At 43.7% G+C, this 25,354-nt stretch overlaps 1 protein-coding gene across 13 annotated transcripts in view; it reads left to right on the top strand.

Annotated features, from left to right (window-relative positions):
• The window catches only part of LOC121325579 (chromodomain-helicase-DNA-binding protein 9-like), a 69,702-nt gene extending 45,683 nt beyond the window's left edge, over positions 1–24,019 (top strand). For 5 of the 13 annotated variants that reach the window (XM_041268309.1, XM_041268310.1, XM_041268319.1 and 2 more), the window contains 23 exons: positions 757–952; positions 1,471–1,638; positions 3,152–3,334; positions 3,749–3,859; positions 4,885–5,081; positions 6,496–6,695; positions 8,590–8,749; positions 8,970–9,059; positions 10,144–10,247; positions 10,626–10,743; positions 11,033–11,090; positions 11,768–11,816; positions 11,950–12,175; positions 12,816–13,021; positions 13,389–14,279; positions 14,618–14,781; positions 15,096–15,347; positions 16,043–16,214; positions 16,879–17,039; positions 17,479–17,703; positions 17,832–17,969; positions 18,152–18,256; positions 19,193–24,019. In XM_041268309.1, the coding sequence (XP_041124243.1) occupies positions 757–952; positions 1,471–1,638; positions 3,152–3,334; positions 3,749–3,859; positions 4,885–5,081; positions 6,496–6,695; positions 8,590–8,749; positions 8,970–9,059; positions 10,144–10,247; positions 10,626–10,743; positions 11,033–11,090; positions 11,768–11,816; positions 11,950–12,175; positions 12,816–13,021; positions 13,389–14,279; positions 14,618–14,781; positions 15,096–15,347; positions 16,043–16,214; positions 16,879–17,039; positions 17,479–17,703; positions 17,832–17,969; positions 18,152–18,256; positions 19,193–20,098 (5,080 nt within the window). In that variant the 3' untranslated portion in view covers positions 20,099–24,019. The remainder of the gene's footprint in view (positions 1–756; positions 953–1,470; positions 1,639–3,151; positions 3,335–3,748; positions 3,860–4,884; positions 5,082–6,495; positions 6,696–8,589; positions 8,750–8,969; positions 9,060–10,143; positions 10,248–10,625; positions 10,744–11,032; positions 11,091–11,767; positions 11,817–11,949; positions 12,176–12,815; positions 13,022–13,388; positions 14,280–14,617; positions 14,782–15,095; positions 15,348–16,042; positions 16,215–16,878; positions 17,040–17,478; positions 17,704–17,831; positions 17,970–18,151; positions 18,257–19,192) is intronic. The other 8 variants (XM_041268317.1, XM_041268322.1, XM_041268313.1 and 5 more) reach the window with 6 other exon arrangements.
• The last annotated feature ends 1,335 nt before the right edge of the window (positions 24,020–25,354 follow it).

Below are 25,354 nucleotides of genomic sequence, written 5' to 3'. Positions count from 1 at the left end.
CTGCTGAAGCTGTATTGTGCTGCTGCTGCTGAAGCTGTATTGTGCTGCTGCTGCTGAAGCTGTATTGTGCTGCTGCTGCTGAAGCTGTATTGTGCTGCTGCTGCTGAAGCTGTATTGTGCTGCTGCTGCTGAAGCTGTATTGTGCTGCTGCTGCTGAAGCTGTATTGTGCTGCTGCTGAAGCTGTATTGTGCTGCTGCTGCTGAAGCTGTATTGTGCTGCTGCTGCTGAAGCTGTATTGTGCTGCTGCTGCTGAAGCTGTATTGTGCTGCTGCTGCTGAAGCTGTATTGCTGCTGCTGCTGAAGCTGTATTGTGCTGCTGCTGCTGAAGCTGTATTGTGCTGCTGCTGCGGAAGCTGTATTGTGCTGCTGCTGCTGAAGCTGTATTGTGCTGCTGCTGAAGCTGTATTGTGCTGCTGCTGCGGAAGCTGTATTGTGCTGCTGCTGAAGCTGTATTGTGCTGCTGCTGAAGCTGTATTGTGCTGCTGCTGCTGAAGCTGTATTGTGCTGCTGCTGAAGCTGTATTGTGCTGCTGCTGCTGAAGCTGTATTGTGCTGCTGCTGCGGAAGCTGTATTGTGCTGCTGTGAAGCTGTATTGTGCTGCTGCTGCGGAAGCTGTATTGTGCTGCTGCTGAAGCTGTATTGTGCTGCTGCTGCTGAAGCTGTATTGTGCTGCTGCTGAAGCTGTTTTGTGCTGCTGCTGCGGAAGCTGTATTGTGCTGCTGCTGAAGCTGTTTTGTGCTGCTGCTGTTCTGCAGGTACCTGTACGAGCGGATCGACGGCAGGGTGCGGGGGAACCTGAGGCAGGCAGCTATCGATCGATTCAGCAAGCCCGACTCGGACCGCTTTGTGTTCCTGCTGTGCACCAGGGCTGGCGGGCTGGGGATCAACCTGACTGCAGCCGATACCTGCATCATCTTCGACTCGGACTGGAACCCCCAGAACGACCTGCAGGTGAGAGCAGCTTGGGGGTTTATACTGTACACCTGTGGAGCTGCCCAGAGGCAGGGCTCTGTTCTTCAGTGTCTGTCAAATTACAGTAGACTCTCCTAATCCGAATTTGTGATTTTGTTCACCATAATCTCTACCATTCCAAAAGACGTACTGCTTAGCCCTCGCTTTTATTTATTGAATTATTCATTTATTTTAATCAAAAATCAATAGCAACCATTTCATTACAAAATGCAGAAATAGCTGTACATGCCATATTGGGTTTTTTAAAATAAATTGTTGCTTTAACATACATGTTTGGTTTAACATACATGTTGGTCATTTTAAAAACACACCAGCACTATTCATTTTTATTTGGATGCTTCGTATGGTTTGTAGACTCCCTGAAGTATTGCCATGGAAATAATAGATCCCACTAAACATCATATCCGTATCGATATAGATATGTATACCTGTCTCCAGATCACTTTGTCTTGAGGTTTAGGACGAGTGGATGCAAGTCTCTCCCTGTCTTGTTGCAGGCTCAAGCACGCTGTCACAGGATTGGTCAGGACAAGGCGGTGAAGGTGTACAGGCTGATCACCCGCAATTCCTATGAGAGGGAGATGTTCGACAGAGCCAGCCTGAAACTGGGCTTGGACAAGGCTGTGCTGCAGAGCATGAGTGGGAGAGAGAACAGCGCAGGGGGGGTAAGTGTGTGCACAGTGTCCTAGAAATACTAAAACAGACTAGAAATACAATTAAATTGTTCCCCTGGCTCTTTCAGTGGATTTGAGATGCTGTTCTGCATGTTGGTGTGAGTTCCACAGACCTGCTTGGTATTATAGTGCTGCTGCCTATAGTGCTGGAAAGTGTATTCATGTACCATAAAACTTAAAATAATTGCCAGGTCTCAAATAATCGCCTGTGTCCAATACACGCCGGCCTGCTGGCAAATACTGTAAATAAATGGCAGGTCTCTGTCATTGCCGTTGAAGCTGAGGAGGAGCGTGAGAGTAATGAACTGCTAATAAGTGACAGCGGTGAAAGCGACTCTCAGGATTAATAAATAATAATAATAGAAAACGCAATTTAAGGTAGTCCTACATGCAATGCATATTTGTTTAATGCAGTTATTACGTTATTCAAAGTTTTGATCATTTTAAGCGTGCTGAAAATAGGCCAGATACAAACCGCTTGGTGTATTTTAACGTGTTTTGCTGTATTAACAATGTGCAAGTTTGAGATTAAACAAAAAAATTGAGAATGATATTTATTGCTTGTATTCTTCATTTTTAGAAACATTTTAGAAGTTCTTCTTTTTCTTCTTCTTCATCTTAACAATGATAGATCTAATTCAATTTTTACATACAAATTTATACTTCTGCTTGTTCATTTTCCAATGTTTTGTAATCTTGTTAACTAGTGCATATAAAAAGACCGTAATAATACTTTTGCTTTATTCTTAATGGGGTGCAATACAATGTAATTTTGTTATGAAACAAAACTGTTACTTAGTTCCCACTGACACACAACCTTCTAACAAAGTTGCTGGAATGTTTAATTTGAGTTACGGTGTTGCTACAAGGTTATGTGTTAGCGGCTTCTCAATGGCTGTATGAAGCATGTGAAGCTAGTGATCTAATATAAACGCCGGTCTCCAACATGCACCGGGTCTGCTGGCAGATATTGTAAATAAATGGCGGAGGTGTTTAATTGAAGTTTTGTGTGTGTGTGTGTGCTAATGGCATCATGTTCTGTGTATGTGTGTGTGTGTACTGGTGGCATCTTGTTATGTGTATTTGTGTGTGTGCTGGTGGCATCTTGTTCTGTGTATGTGTGTGTGTGCTGATGGCATCCTGTTATGTGTATTTGTGTGTGTGCTGGTGGCATCTTGTTATGTTTATGTGTGTGTGTGCTGATGGCATCCTGTTATGTGTATTTGTGTGTGTGCTGATGGCATCCTGTTATGTTTATGTGTGTGTGCTGGTGGCATCCTGTTATGTTTATGTGTGTGTGTGCTGATGGCATCCTGTTATGTGTATTCGTGTGTGTGCTGGTGGCATCCTGTTATGTGTATTCGTGTGTGTGCTGGTGGCATCCTGTTATGTGTATTTGTGTGTGTGCTGGTGGCATCTTGTTATGTGTATGTGTGTGTGTGCTGATGGCATTCTGTTATGTGTGTGTGTGCTGATGGCATTCTGTTATGTTTGTGTCTTCCAGCAGATGCAGCAGCTCTCCAAGAAGGAGATTGAGGACTTGCTGCGGAGAGGGGCCTATGGGGCCATCATGGACGAGGAGGACGAAGGGTCCAAATTCTGCGAGGAAGACATCGACCAGATCCTGCAGCGGCGAACCAAAACCATCACCATAGAGTCGGAGGGGAGGGGCTCCACTTTTGCAAAAGTAAATTGCTTTTTCTTTTTACATATATTCTGTTTGCATTCTAAACTTGTGTGATGCATTTTAACTTGAGACTTGCAAAAACTAAGCATGTTTAGTATTCCATTGTTGTTGATCTAAATTTCAGCTACAGTTCTTAATAAACCTGTAAGCCTTTTAAGAACCATGTTAGTCTATTAGGCGCATAAAATATACTCATGCTCTTCAGCTAGACAGACAAAGTGGCTAAAGTCAGTGGTCTTGGATTTAACTGGAAGTCAAAAGAATAGGGAGGGGAAGCATAACAAAGGCTCATTTTAAATTCCATTTGAAAGCATTTGCCAGTCCATGTGGTTTGCTGGGAGTTTTGCTGTCCTGTGTTTTTTCTGCACCACAGTGTTACGCCTGTCCTCCTAAACTGAATCAATGTTGTTTCAGGCCAGTTTCGTGGCGTCCGGGAACAGGACAGACATCTCTCTGGATGATCCAAACTTCTGGGACAAGTGGGCTAAGAAAGCAGAGATTGATATGGAGGCCCTGAATGACAGAGTAAGTAGGGCATTAGAACTTTTTGTATGGAGAATCTCTGCGTGTGTGTCTTCAATGGAAACAGACAGAAGACAGCGGGTTCAAAGAAAGGTGCTGAAGGTGAAGATAGTTATGTATTACCCCAGTAATGCCTCAGTAATAACCTGTGAGAAGACATCTGTAGATTTAAAAAAAAGGCTTATTAATTTTTCTCAGCATGTTCTGAAGCTGCAGCTTTGCAAGTTTGCTGGCTGGCATGTTTTCATTGTGATCCGTGTTTATTTGTAGAAGTGGTCTTATTCTCAGGTGGTGCTCGGTGTCGCCTCGAGCTCCTGAGATGAAAGTTTGAAGTATGTTCAGGTAACATGCTTTAGTTAAATGTAAGGTCAGACAGACTGATTTTAACGGCAGGGGCGTCGTTGACAGCTGTAAAAAAAAAAAAAAAAAAAACCAGCACAGCGTTGCTAACAGTCGAAATCCATTATCCTGCTTGCCGAAACATGAGAGAGCCGCTCAGCTAGTTAGAACTGAACCAGACCCTGTGTTGAGAAGGTGTTAAATGCAGCGCTCCCTCCATATCTCACCATTCCATAATTTACTCATTTGGTTAATATGTTTACAAGTTGTAAACGTATTTCCTTTTATAAGGTAAATTCACTGTCACAAAAAAATGTCTTGTTTTTTTACCTTTTTTTTTTTTTTTTTTTTTTTTTTTTTTTTTTTTTTACTTGCAAGTCTCTTAAGGAAATCTGCTACATAATTATGAGCTTGCTGTCCTCAGTTCTAGTCAAGTTAAATGTCAACACTAAACAAATAGAATAGACAGCAGCTACCAGGTAGCATACAAAAGATCTACTCCCCATCAGCCTCTCTTGAAATGAGTTTGCATTTTGATTTAAGCCCTTCCTTTAGTAGAATGTATGCCCAATAGTGGCCCCCTGCTGGGAGAGCCAGGAATTGAGTAACACCAGCAGTGGTGCTCCTGCTCACGTTAACCAGTGAATCGGCTCGTTAAATTGGCATCTTTGCTCCTTTGCCATTCGCAGAACAGCCTGGTGATCGACACCCCGAGAGTGAGGAAGCAGACCCGACCCTTCAGCGCCACGAAAGAGGAGCTGGCGCAGTTATCGGAGGGGGAGAGCGAGGGCGACGACAAGCCCAAACTGCGCCGGCCGCACGACCGCCTCAGCGGCTACGGCAGGACCGAGTGCTTCCGGGTCGAGAAGAACCTGCTGGTTTATGGGTGAGCGTGCGTCATGGGGGTGCAGGGCAGAGGGGGCGCTTTGGAGGTATTGTGTGCAAGTCGTGCTGAACTGTGTGTGGCATTTGAGGTGCAAACCGCTGTCCACTGAGGATCATCAAACCTAGCTGGCTTGATAAGAGCCCAGGCATGGCTGTCTGGCTTATTGCCCACCTGTAGTGAAACACAGCATCTGCAATGAAGTTGGTCTAACTTTTGCAGAGAAGTCCTTGACCTCCAGCAGGAGAAGGGGGAAGCGACTGTAAGATTCTGGAAGCTGCCTCTGCTTCTTTGCTGTGAGCTGCTCAGTGACTGCAAGGTTGTTTTTTTTTTCTTTCTGATCTTGCTGTCACAAAACAGAGGAGCCATTCTCCTTGGGGACAGCGTAGCATTGAAAAGCCTGGCAGTTGCTGCAGGCTCCACAGCTGTCCCTGGATCGGGAGCAGGAGCAGGCAGTGAGTCACCTTCTCTGCGCTTACCACCGCATGTGGAGGGGGTTGGGTTTTGTTCTGTTTTTTTTTTTTCCTAAGCAAACTGAGGACCCTTAAGGCCATTGCACTTCAGATACATTTTTAAAGCACAACAAATCTAATCGAACCGAAATCAAGGCATCACTCTCTTTCATTCCTGGTGTGAACTGCACATGTATGTTCCACTAATAGAAGTTGTAGTTAAATTCTGTGTAAAGAACCTTAGCTGGTGTGCGATGCCCTTCAAGCTTGAAAAGGAAAAAACGAAGTAAATAAACTCAACGAGAAACAGTAATTCTGTATGTGAATATTGTAGCTCAAGGTAGCCTTATTCCAAGATGGAAAGTGACAGCAACCAGGCCGTCTGTGGACTGAGTTTTGAGGTCACCTAAGGTAATCACTAGCTACTGCTAGAGCCAGAAGGCTGCTGCCTACTGACCCTAGCACTTGCATTGAGGATATCAGACTGGATATCAGGCAATTAGCTTGGGGTGTGATTTATGAAGGTTCTTGAACTGTCAGCCTGCAGCAGAACTGGATAGCAGCCAGTGAAGCTTTTGAATGAACAGTGAAGGTGTAACTTCCAAAGCCACGAGGGATGACCAGTTTGGTCTGCTATTCCCATTATTATTCCTGCTGGGGATATTAGCGACTGTATGTGGTTCTAGAGAACAGCTTATCCAATTGATAACTAGGTTAGGGCATTCTTTATGTTGAGCATAATTGTGTACGCTCACGTCACATTTTATATTTTTTTACGTACATCTGCTGCATGTAAGTCAGTTTCTCTATCTGTGGGATGTACAATAGGGATGGATGTCTGTTCCTAAGAGACTTGTTTTAATCGCAGCCATGCCTGTATGTCCCGAGCACTGGGTGTTGTTATTATTAAAGCACGCGGTCTCACCGGCTGGATGTGTGTGTGTTTCTGTGTGTCTGTGGGGCAGGTGGGGCCGCTGGAGAGACATCCTGCAGCACAGCCGCTTCAAGAGGCAGCTGAACGAGCACGACGTGGAGGTCATCTGCCGGGCGCTGCTGTCCTACTGCCTGCTGCACTACCGAGGCGACGACAAGATCAAGAGCTTCATGTGGGATCTGATCGCTCCCAGCGAGGACGGCCACACCAGGGAGCTGCAGAACCACCTCGGTGAGACATGAGCGCCATCCTGCAGATTTCATCAACCGTTTTTACTATGAGTCTAATGAGACACACCTGAGCTTGCTACCTGTGCACTCGTAGTAAAAGCTGTAATGGGTGAATATGCTATGCAGAATAAGTCTTATTTCCATTCCTTTATTATCCATAGTGCTGGGACAAATATCAGAATATTCAAATGAATATTTTTTTACATGTATTCGGATATAAAAATCAGATGTTTGTATTCGCTACAAAGACAAAAAATACTTTACACTTATTTACCGTCTCACCAGAATTTGCGCAACAGTTTAAAAAATGGCAAATAAAAAATTGCTCCTTGTGACGTGTAAGATGAATGTATATTAAAATTCAGGATCAGCACAGCAGCTCTTGAGTCTCTATTTAAAAGTTTTATACAGCAAAAAGTAAATAAACCAGATTATGTGGGCGCACACACAGTGATCTCTATGGAAAGCCATCCGGGACAAAAATGCTTTGTGTTGCTTGCGAGCTAGTCAGAGTCTCCTGGGACAGAAAGAAAAAAAAAAAGCAAGCGTGTTATTCTGGAATGTCTCGCTTAAACAGTACTCAACTTCCTGAAAAAGTTGTGTAGTGATTTTTGTGTCGATTGTATATACTACATATGTTTTGTTATGACCTTCTGTTATGTGGAGTGTAATAAACGAGAACCAAAACGGTGAGTTTTAAAGTTAAATTTCACTTTTTGTTTGCTTGTTCAGCTACAAAAAGGCTCAAGTACACCTCATATTATTACTTTATGGTCACTTTCCTGTAAAGAAACGGCTATGGCAAGGAATGAAAAAAAATGTAGAAGAAAAATATTAAAATGCTGTGACAATGTTATGTACCATTTATTTTGGGAATAAACAAAACAACATTTAACTTGAGCTGCTGTCTGGCATCCCTTGCTTTGTAGTTAATTCACCGGGATAAAGTAAATCCTACACAGCTTATTCTTTACTCCTGGGACAGGCTATGCTGTCTCTGCCTGCGTTCAGAGTAATATAATGGCTTTTATTACTTTTTGAAAAAACGAATATCCGAATGAATATTTAAACTATGAGCGAAATATTTCAAACATGAAAATCCTGCGTTCGTTCCAGTGCTAATTATCCATATCTCCAAACATTCAATAATGCTAAATTTAGATATACTAAGAGAAACCTGATAAATTTAGTTGCTAACCCTTAATAAAGAATGTGTTTGGTTGTTTATTTTTCTTTCATAAACATAGCCCCCACTGGAATAAAAAGAGCTTTAGTCTTATGATGCGAGTTTTGATAAATGAATAAAAGAAATCACTAAAATTTGACAACGCTAGTTATATACCATTGGCATCCCAAACTTTTTAACAGTTTTATTTCCCTTCATGAAAAACCAGCTCCTTGATAAATGTTGCCCATAGTGTCCTGTTTCAGGCAGCTGCCTAGCTCAGTCCAAAGTGGCTGACACAGGCAAGCAGCCCCCTGCACATGTGTTTCTGGCCCTACATTTAGAGAGCTCTTTGTAGAATGCCATATACAGAAGAACTTGAAAATCGCTATGTAGTCTCTATTTGAAACTACTGTACAGTAATGAATTATAGTTGGTAGACACCTGTACATCAGAACTCACGGATAGCACTTGAGTGTCAACCAAATGAGTTATATGTGTTGAAATAAAATGATATTTCAATAATAATTTCAGTTATTTGAGTAGCTGTCAGCGTGCTTGGCTTTTCACATTGACATTGATTTGTGTTGGCATCAATGCAAACCCATTGTAAAACTCTGGCTGCTTGAGTGTTGCTGCTGTAGCGCGCAGTATGAGATCTGGTTTTGTGTGTGTCTCCATTCTTCGTGACAATAACGTCCTGCCCTGCCCCTGCCCCTGCCCCGCCCAGGGCTCTCTGCTCCAGTTCCCAGGGGCCGAAAAGGGAAGAAGATGAAGACTCAGCCCAGCACTTTTGACATCCAGAAAGCAGAGTGGCTGCGCAAACAAGACCCAGAACACCTGCTGCAGGACGAGGGCTATAAGAAGCACATCAAACACCACTGCAACAAGTGAGCCTTTCACAGCTTTCTAACGCTTTCAACACAATTCTCTGCGAAGCCCGAGGCCAGGGACGCTGAGTGTTCACATGGCTCTGCTCAGGGCAGTGTGGGGGCGCTGCTCAGGGCAGTGTGGGGGCGCTGCTCAGGGCAGTGTGGGCTCTGCTCAGGGCAGTGTGTGTGCTGCTTTTGAAATGGCACACGGCGTTTAACGCTCGGCCGTGTCTTCCAGGGTGCTGCTTCGGGTGAGAATGCTGTATTACCTGAAGCAGGAGGTAATAGGAGACCATTTCCAGAAGGTGATTGACGGGGCTGATTCCAGGTAAATATCTCTAATCACTCACCTGTTTATTTATAGTCAACGCTTGGTAGAGGTTTTACGTAATCATGAAGTGCACTGGGAAATGCTTGTGTGTCGTCTGCTGGTAAAGCGGTTTGCTGTGTAGACCAAGTTACCTACTGACCCGAGCGTTTTTCTGTAATACTGTGTACCAGGGAGAGTCGAGCGAAGGGTGTGGTATTTATCTCTGATAATTGTGTGCTGTATAAGCTGAAATGTTTCTGATAAGAGCCTGGCTGGTTGGATATGTTTCTGGGGTGGTGAAGTACTGTATTTTATCATCACATTGTGCATGTTCAATAAGGGGACTGGGGGGGGGGTGATAGAGCATCTTTATAAGGAACTTAACTACATAGTCTTTGTCCTTTCTTTTTTTTAAACGGACCACTTTAGAAGAAGGTAGTTCTAGTAAAAGCTGTGCATATTATTTTACACAGATTGCTGCTTTTCCACCTGCTTCCAAGTTAGGGAAGTCCAGGAAGGATCTATAAATAGAGTCCCAGTATTAAATTTGGTAATGCTTTCAGAATGCATGGTAAATGATCCTTCACAGTAATGCAGCATGCCTTCAGTAACTAGTGCTGCAAGCAAGACAGTGATACTGAGACACAGAGAGAGGGAGAGAGACTGCATGACTGAGCCCCATGGAGTAAGATCTTTCATTTCTCTCTGACAAACTCCAAGATAAGAATTGTTAGGCTGATACTAAGCAAGGCTTCATGTTAAAGATTTGAATTCTTTTTTATTAATTTGTTGAACAGCCTGTTTTCTGAATTAATTTGCAAGCTCTGGAAAGTGCTGGATCTTGAGAAGAACTATTTTAATTGAGAGGAATCCAAAATGTGTGACACTTCTCGGGTTTAGAAAGAACTGTGAGTCAGGATGACCTAAATGAAACTATGACTGGACAGCTGAGAGATCTGCAGACGGTTCAGTGCACTATACACATTGTGTAGCTTCCAATAACTGACTGTTAATTTAATGCATGAAGCCCTAATGTGTTCACTGACAGAATAAACATGTTTTGTTTATTTTAGCATTTTCTTTTTTTCATTGTTTCTTCCAGCGAGATTGACATGTGGGTTCCAGAACCGGACCACTCAGAACTCCCTGCTAACTGGTGGGATGCGGATGCCGACAAGAATCTCCTGCTTGGCGTCTTTAAGCATGGTGAGTGCAAAAGCATGTGCTTTTTGAAAACAGGCTGTAACCTCATTCCGATAAACTGTTTGGCGTTTACAAGACACAGGGCAATTGGTTGCAGAGCATCTTGTTGTTCTGCCATGTTGCACATGGGACCATCACACCTTGTTTTTGCGAAACCTAGTTTGTAACTAATAGAAGATCGTTGTACAATATAAGTCTGCTCTGTCTCATAGCTGGTTCTGTAAGATAAAGGGGGATACAGCAGTAGTTATCCCAGAACAGTCTTTTCTAAGAGAGTTGAGCTCTCCTGCACACACCACACCCCGTAGAGATTTGTCTTGCGTGCTGCAGACCGCGTTTCTCGTGTTGTAAGAGTCCTGTGCTCTGCTCTTTTCCTTGCAGGTTATGAAAAGTATAGCACAATAAGAGGAGACCCGGCCCTGAGCTTTTTGGAGCGAGTGGGCAAGCCTGACGAGAAGGCAATCGCCGCAGAGCAGAGGGCCAACGACTACATGGATGGGTAGGTGTAAAAGCCACCAGCATTACATTCTTATCAGACACAAGGGATGCAGTAGGAGTTTATTTTGGGTTTCGTAGTAACGTGTGATGCCTCAAAGCGGTCCTATTTTTATAATAACATTGTAAACTCAGACTCCCACACATGTACTGACAAGCTTGGTTAAGAAAGGCTCTTAGGTTCCGTTAAAGAGATGTGTGTGTTGCTATGTTTAGTTTGTTTCTTATTTTAGTTTGTTTTTTTCATTAACGCCTCTATACGTTTCTGAGATTTTCTATTCTTATTTTTCCAGTGACGGTGACGACCCCGAATACAAACCGGCTCCAGCCCTGCTAAAGGATGAGATGGAGGTAGCGTGCGCCGAGCTCGGGGTGCAGTCGCAGCGTGCGCCGAGCTCGGGGTGCAGTCGCAGCGTGCTCCGAGCTCGGGGTGCAGTCGCAGCGTGCGCCGAGCTTGGGGTGCAGTGTGACTGCGGGGAAGAGAACACAAACAGTAGCACCATTCTGTGTTTTTACAACCTGTCCTTTGAACTAGGCTTTTGTTTAATAATGTAATTAAAAATAACTAAATAAATCAAACTGTTTATTGATATTGTATTGAATTTCCTCCTGTGCCTTTAACCACAGGGCTTCTCAAACTGCTGGTGGCTGCTGGTTTTCAAACTGAGCTTTTAATTACTTAACTAGACCCTTAATTGAACTGATAGTTTGCTTACTTAGACCTTTTTGCTTGTTTTCAGCTCTTAAACAGTTCAAGTTACTTATCAGATGTTATAGCTAACTTGAAATATGCAACTGTTCAAGAGCTGAAATCAAGTAAAAAAATCTGTTTAAGCAAATTGTCAGTTCAATTAAGGGTCTAGTTAAGTAATTGAGAGCTCAGTTGGAATGAAAACCAGCAGCCACAGGGATTCCCCAGGACCGAATTTGAGAAGCCCTGCTTTAAGGGATATTGCAGCAAGCCCTCCCCCTTGAGATATGTGTATGTAACTGCAGCTGTATCCTGAAGTCCAGTTGTCCTGTTTTAGGATGATGCCTCGTCCCCTGGAGAGCTGATCATTGCAGACGGTAACGGAGGTAAGCGTATCATTTAATTATTTAGCAAGGCAGCTACAGCCATAAATCACTAATATACTGCGGTGTGAACAGGAGGAGTTTGTAGTTGCTGACATAAATTCACCAACTCCTGCATTTTTTGGTTTTGTGACAGACGGGCAGATGATGATGATGATGGAAGGCGACACAGTGTACTGGCCCCCTCCCTCTGCCTTAACCACTCGCCTGCGTCGACTCATCACAGCCTACCAGCGCAACACCAAGAACAGGCAGCTCCGCCAAATCCAGCAGGTGCGCCCAGTGCAGCCCAGCGCCCTGCCCCCTGCGCACCTGGAGCCCATCAACCCCAAGATAGCAGCAAAGATAGAGCGACAGCAAAGGTAGGCAGAGAAACCTCCCCAACCTCCCTGGATTACTGGCACACAGGAGTAAAACCGTGCAGTGGGTTAGGGTTAATGGCCCGTTCCACATACCGTGTGTTACAGCAACATCAAGGACTGGAAATCACTCCTTATGAGCGTTTGAACATTTTAATCAAGAACATTTTCCTTTAGGAAGCTTTTGGCTAAATAACTTTAAACAATGTGTGTTACAGCAAGTTTTCAGCCTATATTACAATGCAGGAGGGAGTTCTGCAAACTGTAACACACATAACATGGGATGGGCCTTATTGGGTATTTCAGACATAAGAACATAAGAAAGTTTACAAACGAGAGGAGGCCATTCGGCCCATCTTGCTCGTTTGGTTGTTAGTAGCTTATTGATCCCAGAATCTCATCAAGCAGCTTCTTGAAGGATCCCAGGGTGTCAGCTTTGTCTTCACGTAAACACATTGTCTTCATGTAAACATACTGTCTTCACGTGTACATAGGCAGTGCCAGGTCTGTCCCTGCTGGTGTCCACGGAGGTTCACACACCACATTATCGATGTACAGATGGTGGACAATCTGTATATATTTTTTGTTGTGTATACAGCTTTGAAAGAGCTTTTATTTGAATAAAATAATCTTGTCCTTCTAGGTGGACCAGACGAGAAGAGGCAGATTTCTACAGAGTGGTATCCACGTTCGGAGTGGTGTTCGACCCAGAGCAGGACCGCTTCGACTGGACCAAGTTCCGTGCCATGGCCAGGCTTCACAAAAAGACGGACGAGAGCTTGCAGAAGTACCTGTGTGCTTTCTCAGCCATGTGCCGGAGGGTCTGCCGGCTTCCCCCCAAGGAAGGAGGTAAATCACCCTGTTTGTTCATTAACGATAGCTTTAAGTTACAAAGGAAAAATGTTACTGGCACCACCTAATGGCTGACTGTCCTTTTGACACCTACACTCCTTGTTTTGTTTTCTTTTATATTTTTATTTTCAGAAACACTTCTACCCGAAACATTTGTCTTCAACATTGAGAGAAAACTTCTAGTCGAAATCTTTGTCATTTTGAATTTATTCATTTTTAGCATTTTTAAATTTAGCATTATTGAGTGTCTAAAAGTTATGGATTCAAAACAAAAAACTTAATTCATCAGAATTATAAAAAAAACCTAAAGCTTTTCAGATGTTGATACTTTTTAATTTTGTTCTATTCTGTTTCCCCTCTGAAGAACCTGTGGACCCATCCATCTCTATCCAGGCGATCACGGAAGAGCGAGCCTCGCGCACACTGTACCGCATCGAGCTCCTGCGCAAGGTCAGGGAGCAGGTGCTGCGGCACCCCCAGCTCTACGAGCGGCTGCAGCTGTGCCACCCCAGCCAGGACCTGCCGGTGTGGTGGGAAACGGGCACCCACGACCGGGACCTTCTGATCGGCGCAGCCAAGCATGGGGTCAGCCGCACGGACTACCACATCCTCCGAGACCCCGAGCTGAGCTTCATGATGGCCCAGAGAAACTACAGCCAGAACAAAGGGTTGCAGTCTAGGACCCCCACACCCCTCCTGCAGCAACAGCAGCAGCATCAGATGGGCCTGGCTGGGTCTCCCCTCACCCCGCAGCCTAGGTTACAGGACCCCAAGGCAGGTCAGCCAGAGGACTCCAGACCAAAAGGGGAAAGGACTGATCGGCTCAAAGAGGAGCCACACACGTCCGAGGAGGAAGGGTTTGGGTTAGCAGGGGAATCCAAGGTCAAACTGGAGCCCTGGAGCCCGCAGGGAAGCGCCTGTATGTCCCTGGGTGCGCTGGACTTCAAGGAAGAGGGAGAGAGGCGCATGGTGGCAGCCAGAACTGAACCCCTAACTCCCAGCTCCGTAGTGAAGAAGCAGAAGCGCAGCAGCAAGAGGGGGCGAGGCGGGGGGTCCGACTCGGACTCTGATGGCTCGTCCTCCTCCTCGCGCTCCTCCTCTTCCTCTTCGTCTTCCTCGTGCTCTCGGTCTGGCTCCAGCTCCTCCTCCTCTTCCTCCTCCTCCTCCTGCTCATCAGGATCCTCCTCTTCGTCATCCTCCTCCTCTTCCTCCTCGGAAGACAGCGACAGCGACTCCGAGGACAGGAAGGAGAACGGTATGTGACGACGCAATCTGGAGAATTTAGCAAAGCATGGTATCAGCAAGATAAGTTAAAAATATAGCCAGGTAGTCTGTGTGTCAATATAATGTTATTCGAAAGGCCAGCATACAAGACAAACAGTTGGACACTAAATTCAGTAGTTACGGCCAGCTTGGTATAATTATGATGCTTTGAAGATGAAAATTACCGCCATTTGACTCTTCAGCTGTTAAACAGGACCTAAGATGGTGTGGACCACTGAGTTACTGATTCATTTAAATGCTGAGAGTCAAGCTAAGGCTTGTGGTGTTTTTACTCTTTTAATGTGTCTTCCCTGTCCAATGGATCTCCAGCTGAAGTCACCCCTGTAGTGAAAGGTTTCGATGAAGACAGCGTGGCGTCGCTCAGCACTACCCACGACGAGACTCAGGACAGCTTCCTCACTGATAACGGGGCACCCAGCTCTGCCCACGTCTTTCAGGGCGGGTACATGCTCGCTGCCTCCTACTGGCCTAAGGTAACATTGCACTGGTTCAGTTCTGTACTGCTTGTTCCCAGTATGCTCAAGTTTTAATGCCTTTTAATCCTGAAGTTTAAATGTTTAGGACAGTGGTGGACAGTGGTGGCCCTTCCATTCCTGGTCTTCGTTCCAACCCTGGTTTAAATTGTTTAATTGAACCAATGAAACTTCCATCCAGACCTTTAAAGTAGTTAACCTGTTAAACCTGGAGTGGAGTAACCCTCCAGGAGCGTGATTGGACACACCTGCTGTAGGAAATGAAATCTCAACACAGAGTATCTTACGGTATTGCTGATCCTTGCCCTCCCCAGGATCGGGGGATGATCAATCGCCTGGACAGTATTTGCCAGGCAGTGCTGAAAGGGAAATGGCCTACAGTCAGGAAGAGCTACGAAGGCACTGCCGTGGCCTCCTTTTACACCACCAAGCTCCTGGACAGCCCAGGCGCGGACGCAGGGCTCCAGGGGCTCCCAGCTCCCCGGGATGAGCTGGCTCTGTCGTCTCAGATGTCAAAGGTGAAGAAGCATGTTCGAGAAAAGGAGTTTACAGTGAAAATCAATGACGTATGTTTATTTTTTTTATTCCTTTTAGGACCTGAATGCAAATTGCAGTGTGAGGCATGTTGTTTTATTTTCTGCAAATGGCTGCATTTTTCTGTTTGTTTGTTTTTCACACTACTTCCTTCTTGCCTTGGGATACTGTTTGGATTAGTAGTTTTAAATTATTCACACTTTTTGGAAATACGTTTTTCTTTTTCCTCTGAATTCTTTAAAATTTTGGCTGATTTAAAGATGCTTTCCTAATTGTTTTTTGTTTGATCTCTTAACATTTTATGAACATTTTATGATTTTATTTTACTTGTTGCTTTTTTGTGTATTAAGAAATCAGCATGCCCTTGCTCCTCATTGCAACAATGCAATCTGTCTAAAAGCACTAGCAAATATACTGTAGAAGTAAAAAAAGAATTAGAAATGCACAGTGAAAATGAGTAACATAGCAGTGTGCTCTATCATAGGAAATGCACATTGGGTCAGATAATATATTTATTTATTTATTCACTTCTGTGTTCATTTATTTAAGAATGCTCCTAATGATATAAAATAAAGTATAATAAAAAAACGAGCTAGGATAAAAAAAAAAAAAATAACACTACAACACAAAGGCATCGTTATGTAAAGGGGTTGGCTGGAATGAGAGAGCTGGGGTACGATGCTGTTTTCATGAGCGGCTCTTTCTAGTAACCTCGCTCTTGCACCAGCAGGAAGGTGGCTTGAAGCTGACTTTCCAGAAGCAGGCCCCCCCCCAGAAGAGGCCCTTGGACAGCGAGGAGGGCTCCCTGGGGCAGCAGCAGTACCTGGCTCGCCTGCGGGAGCTGCAGAGCGCCTCGGACACCAGCCTGGCCGACTTTTCCAAGTCTCTGCCCGCTCCAGGTACATCTGCTATCAAAGGGTCCGGGCTTGAGACTCGCACCAACCCTGCTGCATGCCCCAGTCTGGGCTTCCAGAACCCCCCTCGTTTGGGTACTTTACTGAAGTCTGCTCTAAGTAAACTGGTCACACTAATTGCACCCGGGTCTGGAGTAATACAAGGAGAAACTATTTATTTAACATCAAACTCCTGGCTCTTGATTGTTTACATAATATTTGAAGGCTCTGAACTCCAGGACTAGGTGCAGGGCTACTGTGAGTTTGAAGCCCTGAAGGGTGGTTGTTTCATTCCAACTACTGAATCAGGCGTTCCAGAGCCTTGTTTCAGCCTTCGTTTAATTGTTTAATTAGGCCTCAGTGTTCAGTGTAGTGATTTAAGGACCTGGCTGGAACTGACCGTATGAGCCACAAGTGAGGATTCATTATGGGTCACAGCGTCACTGAGATGAGCTTTTCTTCCACAAGTGAGAGAAGATCCTGATAACGAACTAGTGGCAGAGACTCAAGTTAGTTAAACAGACCTTTACTGAAGAGTGGAGGGAAATGTGATCAATAACTGTGACCCATACACATCCACTATAAATACCGTATGTGTATACATATATTTTCCGCACAAATGCATGTTTGCTATGCGGTGCTAAACTTGCTCTTTGTTTTGCATTTACAGTGGCAACAGCAGCAGCAGCAGCAGCAGCAGCCTCTAGCCATATGAGACCTAATGGAGTACTGGATGGACAGCCTGCTGTGAAGAAGAGGAGAGGCAGGCGGAAGAACGTAGAAGGCATGGACCTGCTCTTCCTGACCAAGAACAAGCCAGCTCCCAACCATGTACGACTCCACTCCTCCAGCCCTGTTCACTCTGTCCCAGCTTCAGGGGCACATTCACAAAGCGTTTACCCCAGTCCCAAGTCTGCACCAGCTTTCCAAAACAGTTTAAACTTTCAATAAATAACATGGGTGGGGGTGTTTTTAAGAGCTCTTGAATGCACCTGGAGTTGCTTTACAGCAGTTGCTAGTTCTGTAACATTACCGGTCAAAGCATATCAGCACGTTGCAGATTTTGTAGAGTAATTCAAGAACAATGTGTGGAAGTTGTGGTGTACCAGTAGTTGATAAACCTGTTCCCCCTGTAAAGAATGTGTTGGATCACCCTGTTCCTGTACCGCAAAGGAAAGGTCTGTCAGTTGGAAGATTTTATGGCGTTTTAGCTGTTTTTCTGTGTGTGCATGAGCAGTGTTCATACATGGTGTGATGGTTTCTTTCACAGCTCAGCCCAGGCAGTGGCAATTGCCCTAAGGACAGCTCCTGTGTGAACCCAGCACTGGCACTCGGTCAGCCTCCAGGAACGCTGGACACAGAGAGCAGAGTCCCGGTGATTAACCTGAAGGATGGGACACGGCTCGCTGGGGACGATGCACCCAAGAAGAAGGATCTGGAGAAGTGGCTGAAGGGCCACCCAGGATATGTAGCAGACGTGGGAGCATTCATTCCTGTGAGTTGGATATATATATATATATATATATATATATATCTTTTTTCATATTTAAACTATAAATGCGCTGTCTGCCTCTTTTCTGTATATTGTGGTTTCATGTTTTGTTTTGGGTTTCTTTTTTTCAGGGACTTGGTAAAATGACATTTCAAGACGGCAGACCCAAACAGAAGAGGCATCGGTGTAGAAATCCCAACAAGATTGATGTGAACAGCCTGACTGGAGAGGAAAGGGTGCAGGTCATCAACCGGAGGAATGCACGAAAGGTAGAGTCAGCAGAGCCAGTGTCACTCAGACAGTTTACATGAGGGAGCTGCATACTGAAGCCTTCAAAATGTGACTGGAAGGCAGCGCATATCTAAAACTAAAAATGAAGCTTGGTTTGCATGAGTGTATGCATTGTATTTTTTCTGTGCTAACGGGAGATTGTTGTGTTTTTGCTCTGTAGGTGGGAGGGGCATTTGCTCCTGCTCTGAAGAACTTGTGCAGATTCCTGCAAGAGAACCGGGAGTATGGAGTACCCCCTGAATGGGCGGAGGTAGTGAAGCATTCCGTAAGTATCATGAATATATATTCCGTAAGTTTCATTGATTATTCAGTGTCTGGTCTAGTCCACAGTACACAAAAAGTCCTTAATAAAAAAAATAGTATGTGATGGGCTGTATTCTTGAATTCCCCTTTTTATCAAGCCAAGTTTTCAGAACTTCCTTCAGCAAGAATACATTGCTGCCATTTTTTCTGCATGTGTAACAAGCATGCTTCACATGTATTTACAGTATAATTGTAAATCTAAAAAAATACTCACTTCTAAATCTTTTGTAGTCATTTTTGTATTACTTTAGTATAAATACATGTTAATTTGGATTCATATGTTGTTTTTTTCTGACTTCATGTGAACGAAAAGACACACGTTTGCCCGTTTTTCCATTGGAAATAGTGATATTTTGAAATATCATTGTCCTGGTCACAAAAGCAAAGTTTGTGGGGAATAATAGCCATTTTCTATACTTTTGAGGCATAAGCAATTAGGAAATAACTACCCAGGAACAAAAAAAAAAAAATGTTGTTACACGGTGTTACCAGACACCACAAAAAAGCACAGAAAACCTTTATTTTTTAATTTTAACAGGGGTTGTGTGTGTGTGTGTGTGTGTGTGTGTGTGTGTGTGTGTATGTGTGTGTGTATATGATGGTTTTGGGTTAATATGTAAACCCTTTCTGGATTGAGCGCTTTCACAATGAGTACTATTGTCTTTTCAAAGACCTGCCCAAATCTCAGCTATAGAGCTGGGAGTTACTGATTTGACATCATTTGTATTCTTGATAATTCTTTGCTCTCCAATTTAGATGACCTCAATTTGTAAAACAAAAATAATCCCAAGTTTTAATAGTGTAACCCAAACCTGTTAAATGCAAAACACACAAACCCAGCTACCAGCCAAGGATGGTGCAGTGCCGGTGCTAACACTTTGAAATGCCTTTGTTCCAGGGCTTCCTTCCAGAGAGCATGTTCGACCGCATTCTCACGGGACCCGTGGTTCGCCAGGAGGCGAGCAGGCGAGGCCGGCGACCGAAGAGCGATGTTTCCAACGCGGTCGCTGGGAGCAGTGGCCCTGCGATGCCTGTCAGCCCTCTGCTGACCAACGGCCTGCTCTCAGGGATGGACCTGTCCAGCCTGCAGGCCCTGCAGCAGAACCTCCAGAGCCTTCAGTCCTTGCAGCTGACCGCCGGTCTGATGGGCCTGCCAGCCGGAGACGCCAACAACCTGGCCGCCATGTTTCCCATGATGCTGTCCAGCATGGCAGGGCTGCCCAACCTGCTGGGCATGAGCGGCCTGCTGGGCACGTGCCCCGAGGCGCCTGGCTCCGAGGACAGGAAGGGAAGCAGCGCCGACCCCTATACAGCGGAAGCCAAGGGCGACAGGACAGAAGGTTCCCTGGCTGGCTCGGGAGAAGCCTCCGTGACCAACTCTCCTTCGACCTCCACTGCTGCGCCACTAAGTGCTTCTGCTGTAGCCTCAGCAGCTGCAGCCTCAAACCACCCGCTGGCTCTTAACCCCTTGTTACTATCCAGTATGCTTTATCCAGGGATGCTACTCACACCAGGCCTTAATCTTCCTGTTCCACCAGTGTCTCAGTCTAATCTTTTCGACATGCAGCAGAGTGCAAACAGTGACTCAAGCGCCGTGAAGGCCTCCGAAGGAGCAGCGCAGGAAACCCCGGACGAACCACAGGAAGAGGAGAGCGGAGAGAGCGAGCGGGGGCTCGGCGGTGTGGACCCCCAGAGGGACAACAGCACAGAAGAGGGTTCCGAGAAAGGGGCTTCTTCGTCGTCGTCAGAGTCTGGAAGTTCATCGTCTTCATCGGATGATTCGGACTCGAGCGATGAAGACTGAGCCGGTGTGTGTGTGTGTGTGTTTGTGTGTGTATATATATAAATATATATACCTTGCACTTAAAATGTGTGTTTTTTTTTTTCTTTCTTTGTACATAGCAACAAAAAAGTGTTAAAAAAAAAAAAAAAAGAGAACCATACCGAGAGGAGCTGAAATGAAAGTACAATATTGTTTTGAAAGACAATTTGCATGTAAAACTTTATTAGATTTCTGAATTTGTGAACTTGTTATTACACAAAGGTGTACAATTGCAACAAAAGAAAAAAAGGCATTATAATTTTTTGTTGGGGTTTAATTTTATTAAAGAGTGCGCTTGGGACGAGCTGTACATTTAATATATTTGGAGTGAAAAAAAACAACTTTATATATATTTTGATTTATTTTGTAAATAGCCTCCTTGACACTTCTAATTTTACTGATCAAACTTTGGAAAGCGCAGCAATAACTCAGGCAGCTATTGAATGTCACAGAAACTGTAGAATCTCTGTGCTCCTCGCTGTCATTTCTTCAGATCCTCAATGAAGGCTAGCATTTCTGATCGGAGGCTTTTGCTTTGGGACTCGCCCCTGTTCTTTTAGTGGCTTGGTTTTCTTTTTGCTGCAGGATTTTCACACTGACTGCAGTCTCAGGTCTGGTCATGGACTGAGCAGTACAAACTGCGGGTCAAGATTAATAGGTGACAAGAGAGTGCATTAATGGTTTTTTTTATTGTTGTGTTTTTTTTTTTTTTTTTTTTTCCTAAAAAAATGTTCTTTAGTAAATACAAAAACAGTAAACTTACTGAACTGAATCCAGGATATTTTACTGGATCAGAAAACAGTTATGCATATTTGAGTGTTTCTTAAGAAATTGAATCTGAATTGCACTTTTAACCTCTATCAATGATTAAACAGTCCGTATTATTTATTTCTGTGCCAGCAATGCAAATTTACATTAGAGAACTAACTGCTATGTACAGATCCTGGTCAGATCTGAAATCAAGCCCTGCAGTCGGGGGAGGGGAGGGGAGGGGAGGGGAGGGAAGCCCCTAGTGAACTGGAGCGATCCCCAAAGATCCCTGCCTCGACCAGGAAGGGGGCTCAGGATGCTGTCTAGTGTTGTAGTGCACTGCTGCTGATATTTCAAATTCAGGTACAATAAAAAAAAACATGTTTCCCAGTTAGCCAGTTTAATCTGGCTATGATACCTCAGCTGAGCTACATTATAAAGTGTACAGTAGTTTCCTTCATTGTTTGCAATTCAAAGGTTTAAAGAAAAAAGGAATAGTGTACAGTGTGGTGATCATCTAGCAGAGTGCTTTTTGCTTCCAATGTTTTTCATTTTGAGTTGTCTGTTCTGTGGAGGGGCTCCTCCTCCTCCTTCCTTCTAAATTACCCAAGAGGGAGCAAGGGCCTGCAAGCTGTCATGCTGATATCTGATTGGCTGCAGTTAGTTCTGTTCCAGAAAAGGTCTCCTGATCTACGCTGGACACTACAGGAAAGCTTTTGAAAAGTAGAGAAGATGAGTCACTGATATCAGTGCTGGAAGCTGTGGCGAATGCAGAAGTGACGCTTGATTTAGTATGCCAAACAATTTTCGTTGTTTTTGTTTTTTTTTTTTTTTTTTTTTTACACAGATTTAGCTAAAGTTAGCAAAGTTCGGGACAAATGCAGCGCAGAGCAAAAGCAGGTACAGTGACTGTGCTGTTAGCTTAGAGATTTAAAAGATGATGATGATGATGGTGAGCTGGTACATTTAAAATTGATTATCTGTTTGAGAGAATAGCAATGTCATTGTTTGCTTTAGTATTACATATAGAAAATAACTGACCCAGGTTAAAGCATGGCTCGCATTCAAAAGGCAGTATTGTGTATACTGTATTCTGTGTGTGCCTCTGAGGTTGTGGAGAGTGCACAGTATATGTGCAGGAAATCTACACTGTTACCTTGCCAATTGTAAGACAGGCCCACCTTCATTATAAAACTGTATCATGTGATCTTCAGTGTCCATAAAACACCAGTTGCATTCCGCCTCCCTCTCCTCCAAGTGACTGTGGAAAGTCTGCTGTATTTCAGTTTGGTGTAACGACACTAAAGCAAACCAAAATGTATTGATCCAGCTTCTGAAATGTGTGTAGTCATTCTCTTCTGAATATCAAGGTAATTCATTCACAATTTCAATAACAATCAGATTTTGTAAGGTAAAACAATGCAGAAGCTTTAGTGTAATGATGACAAGTTGAAGTCTGCCATTGGGTGGTGCTGAGTGGAGGAGGCGGTCTTGTTGTTGTCAGCAGCTTCTCCCCTCGTACTGTGTGTGTGTACTGGTAGATTGAATTTGCAGTTGGTTCAAAGCTTGTCTGGTGCAGTTTTAGTTAAAGGATAAAAATAAGGCTTTGAATTCGTAGCAGTTTGAGCCATTCCAGGCAGCCTTGTGAGCTCAATTACACACACACTGGACTTCACTCCTGAAGTGTGATTAATACCTTCGGCTCGTAGCAAAACTAGGAATGGACTTGGAACAGCTACGCAATGGGAGTCATCCACAGAAAAGAGCAATAACAAAGAATGAGTGAACAAAGTGTGGAACTGGACAAGTGGCAGCAATTAAGTAAGAGGAAAAGGCTGTTTTTAAAAAGGGGAATCTGATAGTGGAAGCCAAGTCTAGACAGCCTCAGAACTGGCCATGTGCAGCGCTGTGCTCCCTTCTCCTGGGGGCCTGTGGTACACTGACCTTCTTAGGGAGCTTCATATCAAAGGAATGAATCTTAATAAAGTTGTGTATCATATTAAAAAAAAAAAAAAAAAAAAAAAAAAAAAAAAAAGTATTAGAAGTTTGCTGAATTTGAGATCCACAGAATATAAATTATTGATCTGATGTTATGAGTGTGAGCAGCCTGTAATTGTATGAGTTTGTTCTAATTTGTTCACGACCACAAAGAGGTCATATTCAAGACAGAGGCTTATGGTTATTATTTTTTTTTAATCCATTATAATAACAAAAAAATACTTCTTGCCAAAACGTCTGCTAAATTGCTTTAAGTGACTTCTTCACTTATTAAGTTAATTAGAAGTTAACGATACTCTATGGACAAAGGGACCCCCTCACTGAGAATGGTATTTCTCTACATTAATTGACGTTCTGCAGGAAAGCACATTGTAAAAGTATATCTACTGTAACAGGCTCGAGTCCACTTGTGGGGAGGACAAAAAAAAAACAAGTGTTGATAAATTGGTATTTGTATTTCTGCCTCTTTCTGCATCGTCTGAAATGCTGTGGGCACTGTACGAAAGCAGCCTGGCTTTATCCTAATCTGGACCTTGGGGAGTCTGACATCTGCAAGAAAAACAAAAACTCAAAAAACTGCCCGTTAACTCTATGATGATGTCCCTGGGTGGCTGAAATCTTATTTATTAGTAAATTATGCAATCAAATGAGGATATTATATTCTGAATATGAAAATAGCTTTCTTATTTATTTTTTTTAGTCAGACTACAGCAACAAACTGCAAGTGCTGCATTGTATAATATTAAGATTTCAAAAGTCCCCAATAGTGGAATACCATCAATTAAAACACAGAATTGAAAGTGTAGCAAAACAACAGAAAATATACACTAATAAATGACAAAGTTCATCATTCAAATGGAAATACTTTATGTAAAATAGTCGCTGAAGAAAATTAGCTTTTCTTGCCTTGTATTTGTATCTCTTGTTCCAAGCTTGAAAACTTGAAAAGTCACTCAGAAGTCCAGTTTTCCTTCGGACAGTTGCAATATTTGCAAGTTGTGGTCTGTGTAGTCAAAATAATGCTTTCTGTAGTTGAGGAAAAACGTCTTACAAAAAAAAAAACAAGTCATTTGTAATTTATTGAATTACTTTCTATGAAGTTCTATAGAGCAAATGGAAGTTTAATTATTTTTATTAAACATATTCTTTTGACTATCCATGAAGTCTGTCTGTTTCCATTGAGTTTATTCATATTTAACATGTTGAATACAAGGACAAACATACATATGTGTTCTTTTTAAAGTGTTTTCTTACACCCTGCATCTGACGATTACATCCAGAATTAATCATCACATTCTTATGTTTCAAATCAAGGGCTTCCTGCAATGAGACACTGAGTAGAATTCTGGAATTCCATTCAATTGAAAGATCAGTGATTGGAATTAAAGAATGCAAGGGGCTACATTAATGGAGTTCTGGGAACTGAGAGCTCTCTAACTGGCAAGCCATTCGGTCCACCAGTTCCCAGACACAGGCACATCCTTGTGAGATGTGCTGGAGCCCAGGTGACAATGGCCAATGAAAGGGCATTTTGAAGTGGTTTTTCACCCACCCTTTTGTGGACTGCTGCTAATTACCTGCAGTCTCTCCCTTCCTGCTAGGACCACCTTTGGAAATCGTGTGTCTCTTACGGTAAGTAAAGCATGCATGTAAAATACTGCTGAATCCCAGGGTCACAAAAGCCCTGATTGGATTATCCAAGGCAGGACAGACGCGTTCATCACAGGACAGCAGAAAGCAGACCCAAGCCGACGCAAGGCCTGCTCTGGAGTGCGTTTACACTACGTAACAAAACTGTCCTAAGAGCGAGGCAGCTTCAAAGCATGACTAAAAGAGGCTAGTGTAACGGGGTTATTCGCAGTCAGCTAAATAAAGCAAACTAAAACAACAACAGAAGAAGATGGAAATCCCAGCAATGTCCAGCACTGGCAGATTTCTTGTGATCAGATGGTTTGTGGTTCAGCAGATGCTTTAGTGAGTATGTGTTCTGAGTCCCGACTCTTAGCTGGCCACAAGCAGGTAGTGGAATTCTGAACAGGACTGCCACTGTTAAACTGCTGACTTAAAAAAAAAAAACTGCCACCAAAAGACACAGACTTGCAAAGCATGTACTAACATTTACACAAGGTGCATGTAAGCACTGCAGATATTGAATGTTTGCAGCAGAGAGAGAATTCAAGAATAACACAAGGTCAAGCACTTGTACTGTAAATTAACTACAGTATGCTAATACCAGAGCACTGAAATGGGCTAACAATGTTTTGTTTTTTTAAACACACAAACAAAAACGCAAATATATATATATATATATAGAGAGAGAGAGAGAGAGAGAGAGAGAGAGAGAGAGAGAGAGAGAGAGAGCTGTAAATCTCTTAGGCCGAGACGGACGGAAACACAGCTGTACAAAAAATGACTGACCTATTTTGCAAAAGGAAGTTTATGCCGAGCCTGTGCAGAGTGACGCCCTCAGCTTCCATTCGCAGCTGCAAC

This window comes from Polyodon spathula, chromosome 13 (assembly GCF_017654505.1).
Source record: "Polyodon spathula isolate WHYD16114869_AA chromosome 13, ASM1765450v1, whole genome shotgun sequence".
NCBI classification, from domain to species: Eukaryota; Metazoa; Chordata; class Actinopteri; order Acipenseriformes; family Polyodontidae; genus Polyodon; species Polyodon spathula.
This window is presented reverse-complemented; position numbering and strand designations above follow the sequence as displayed.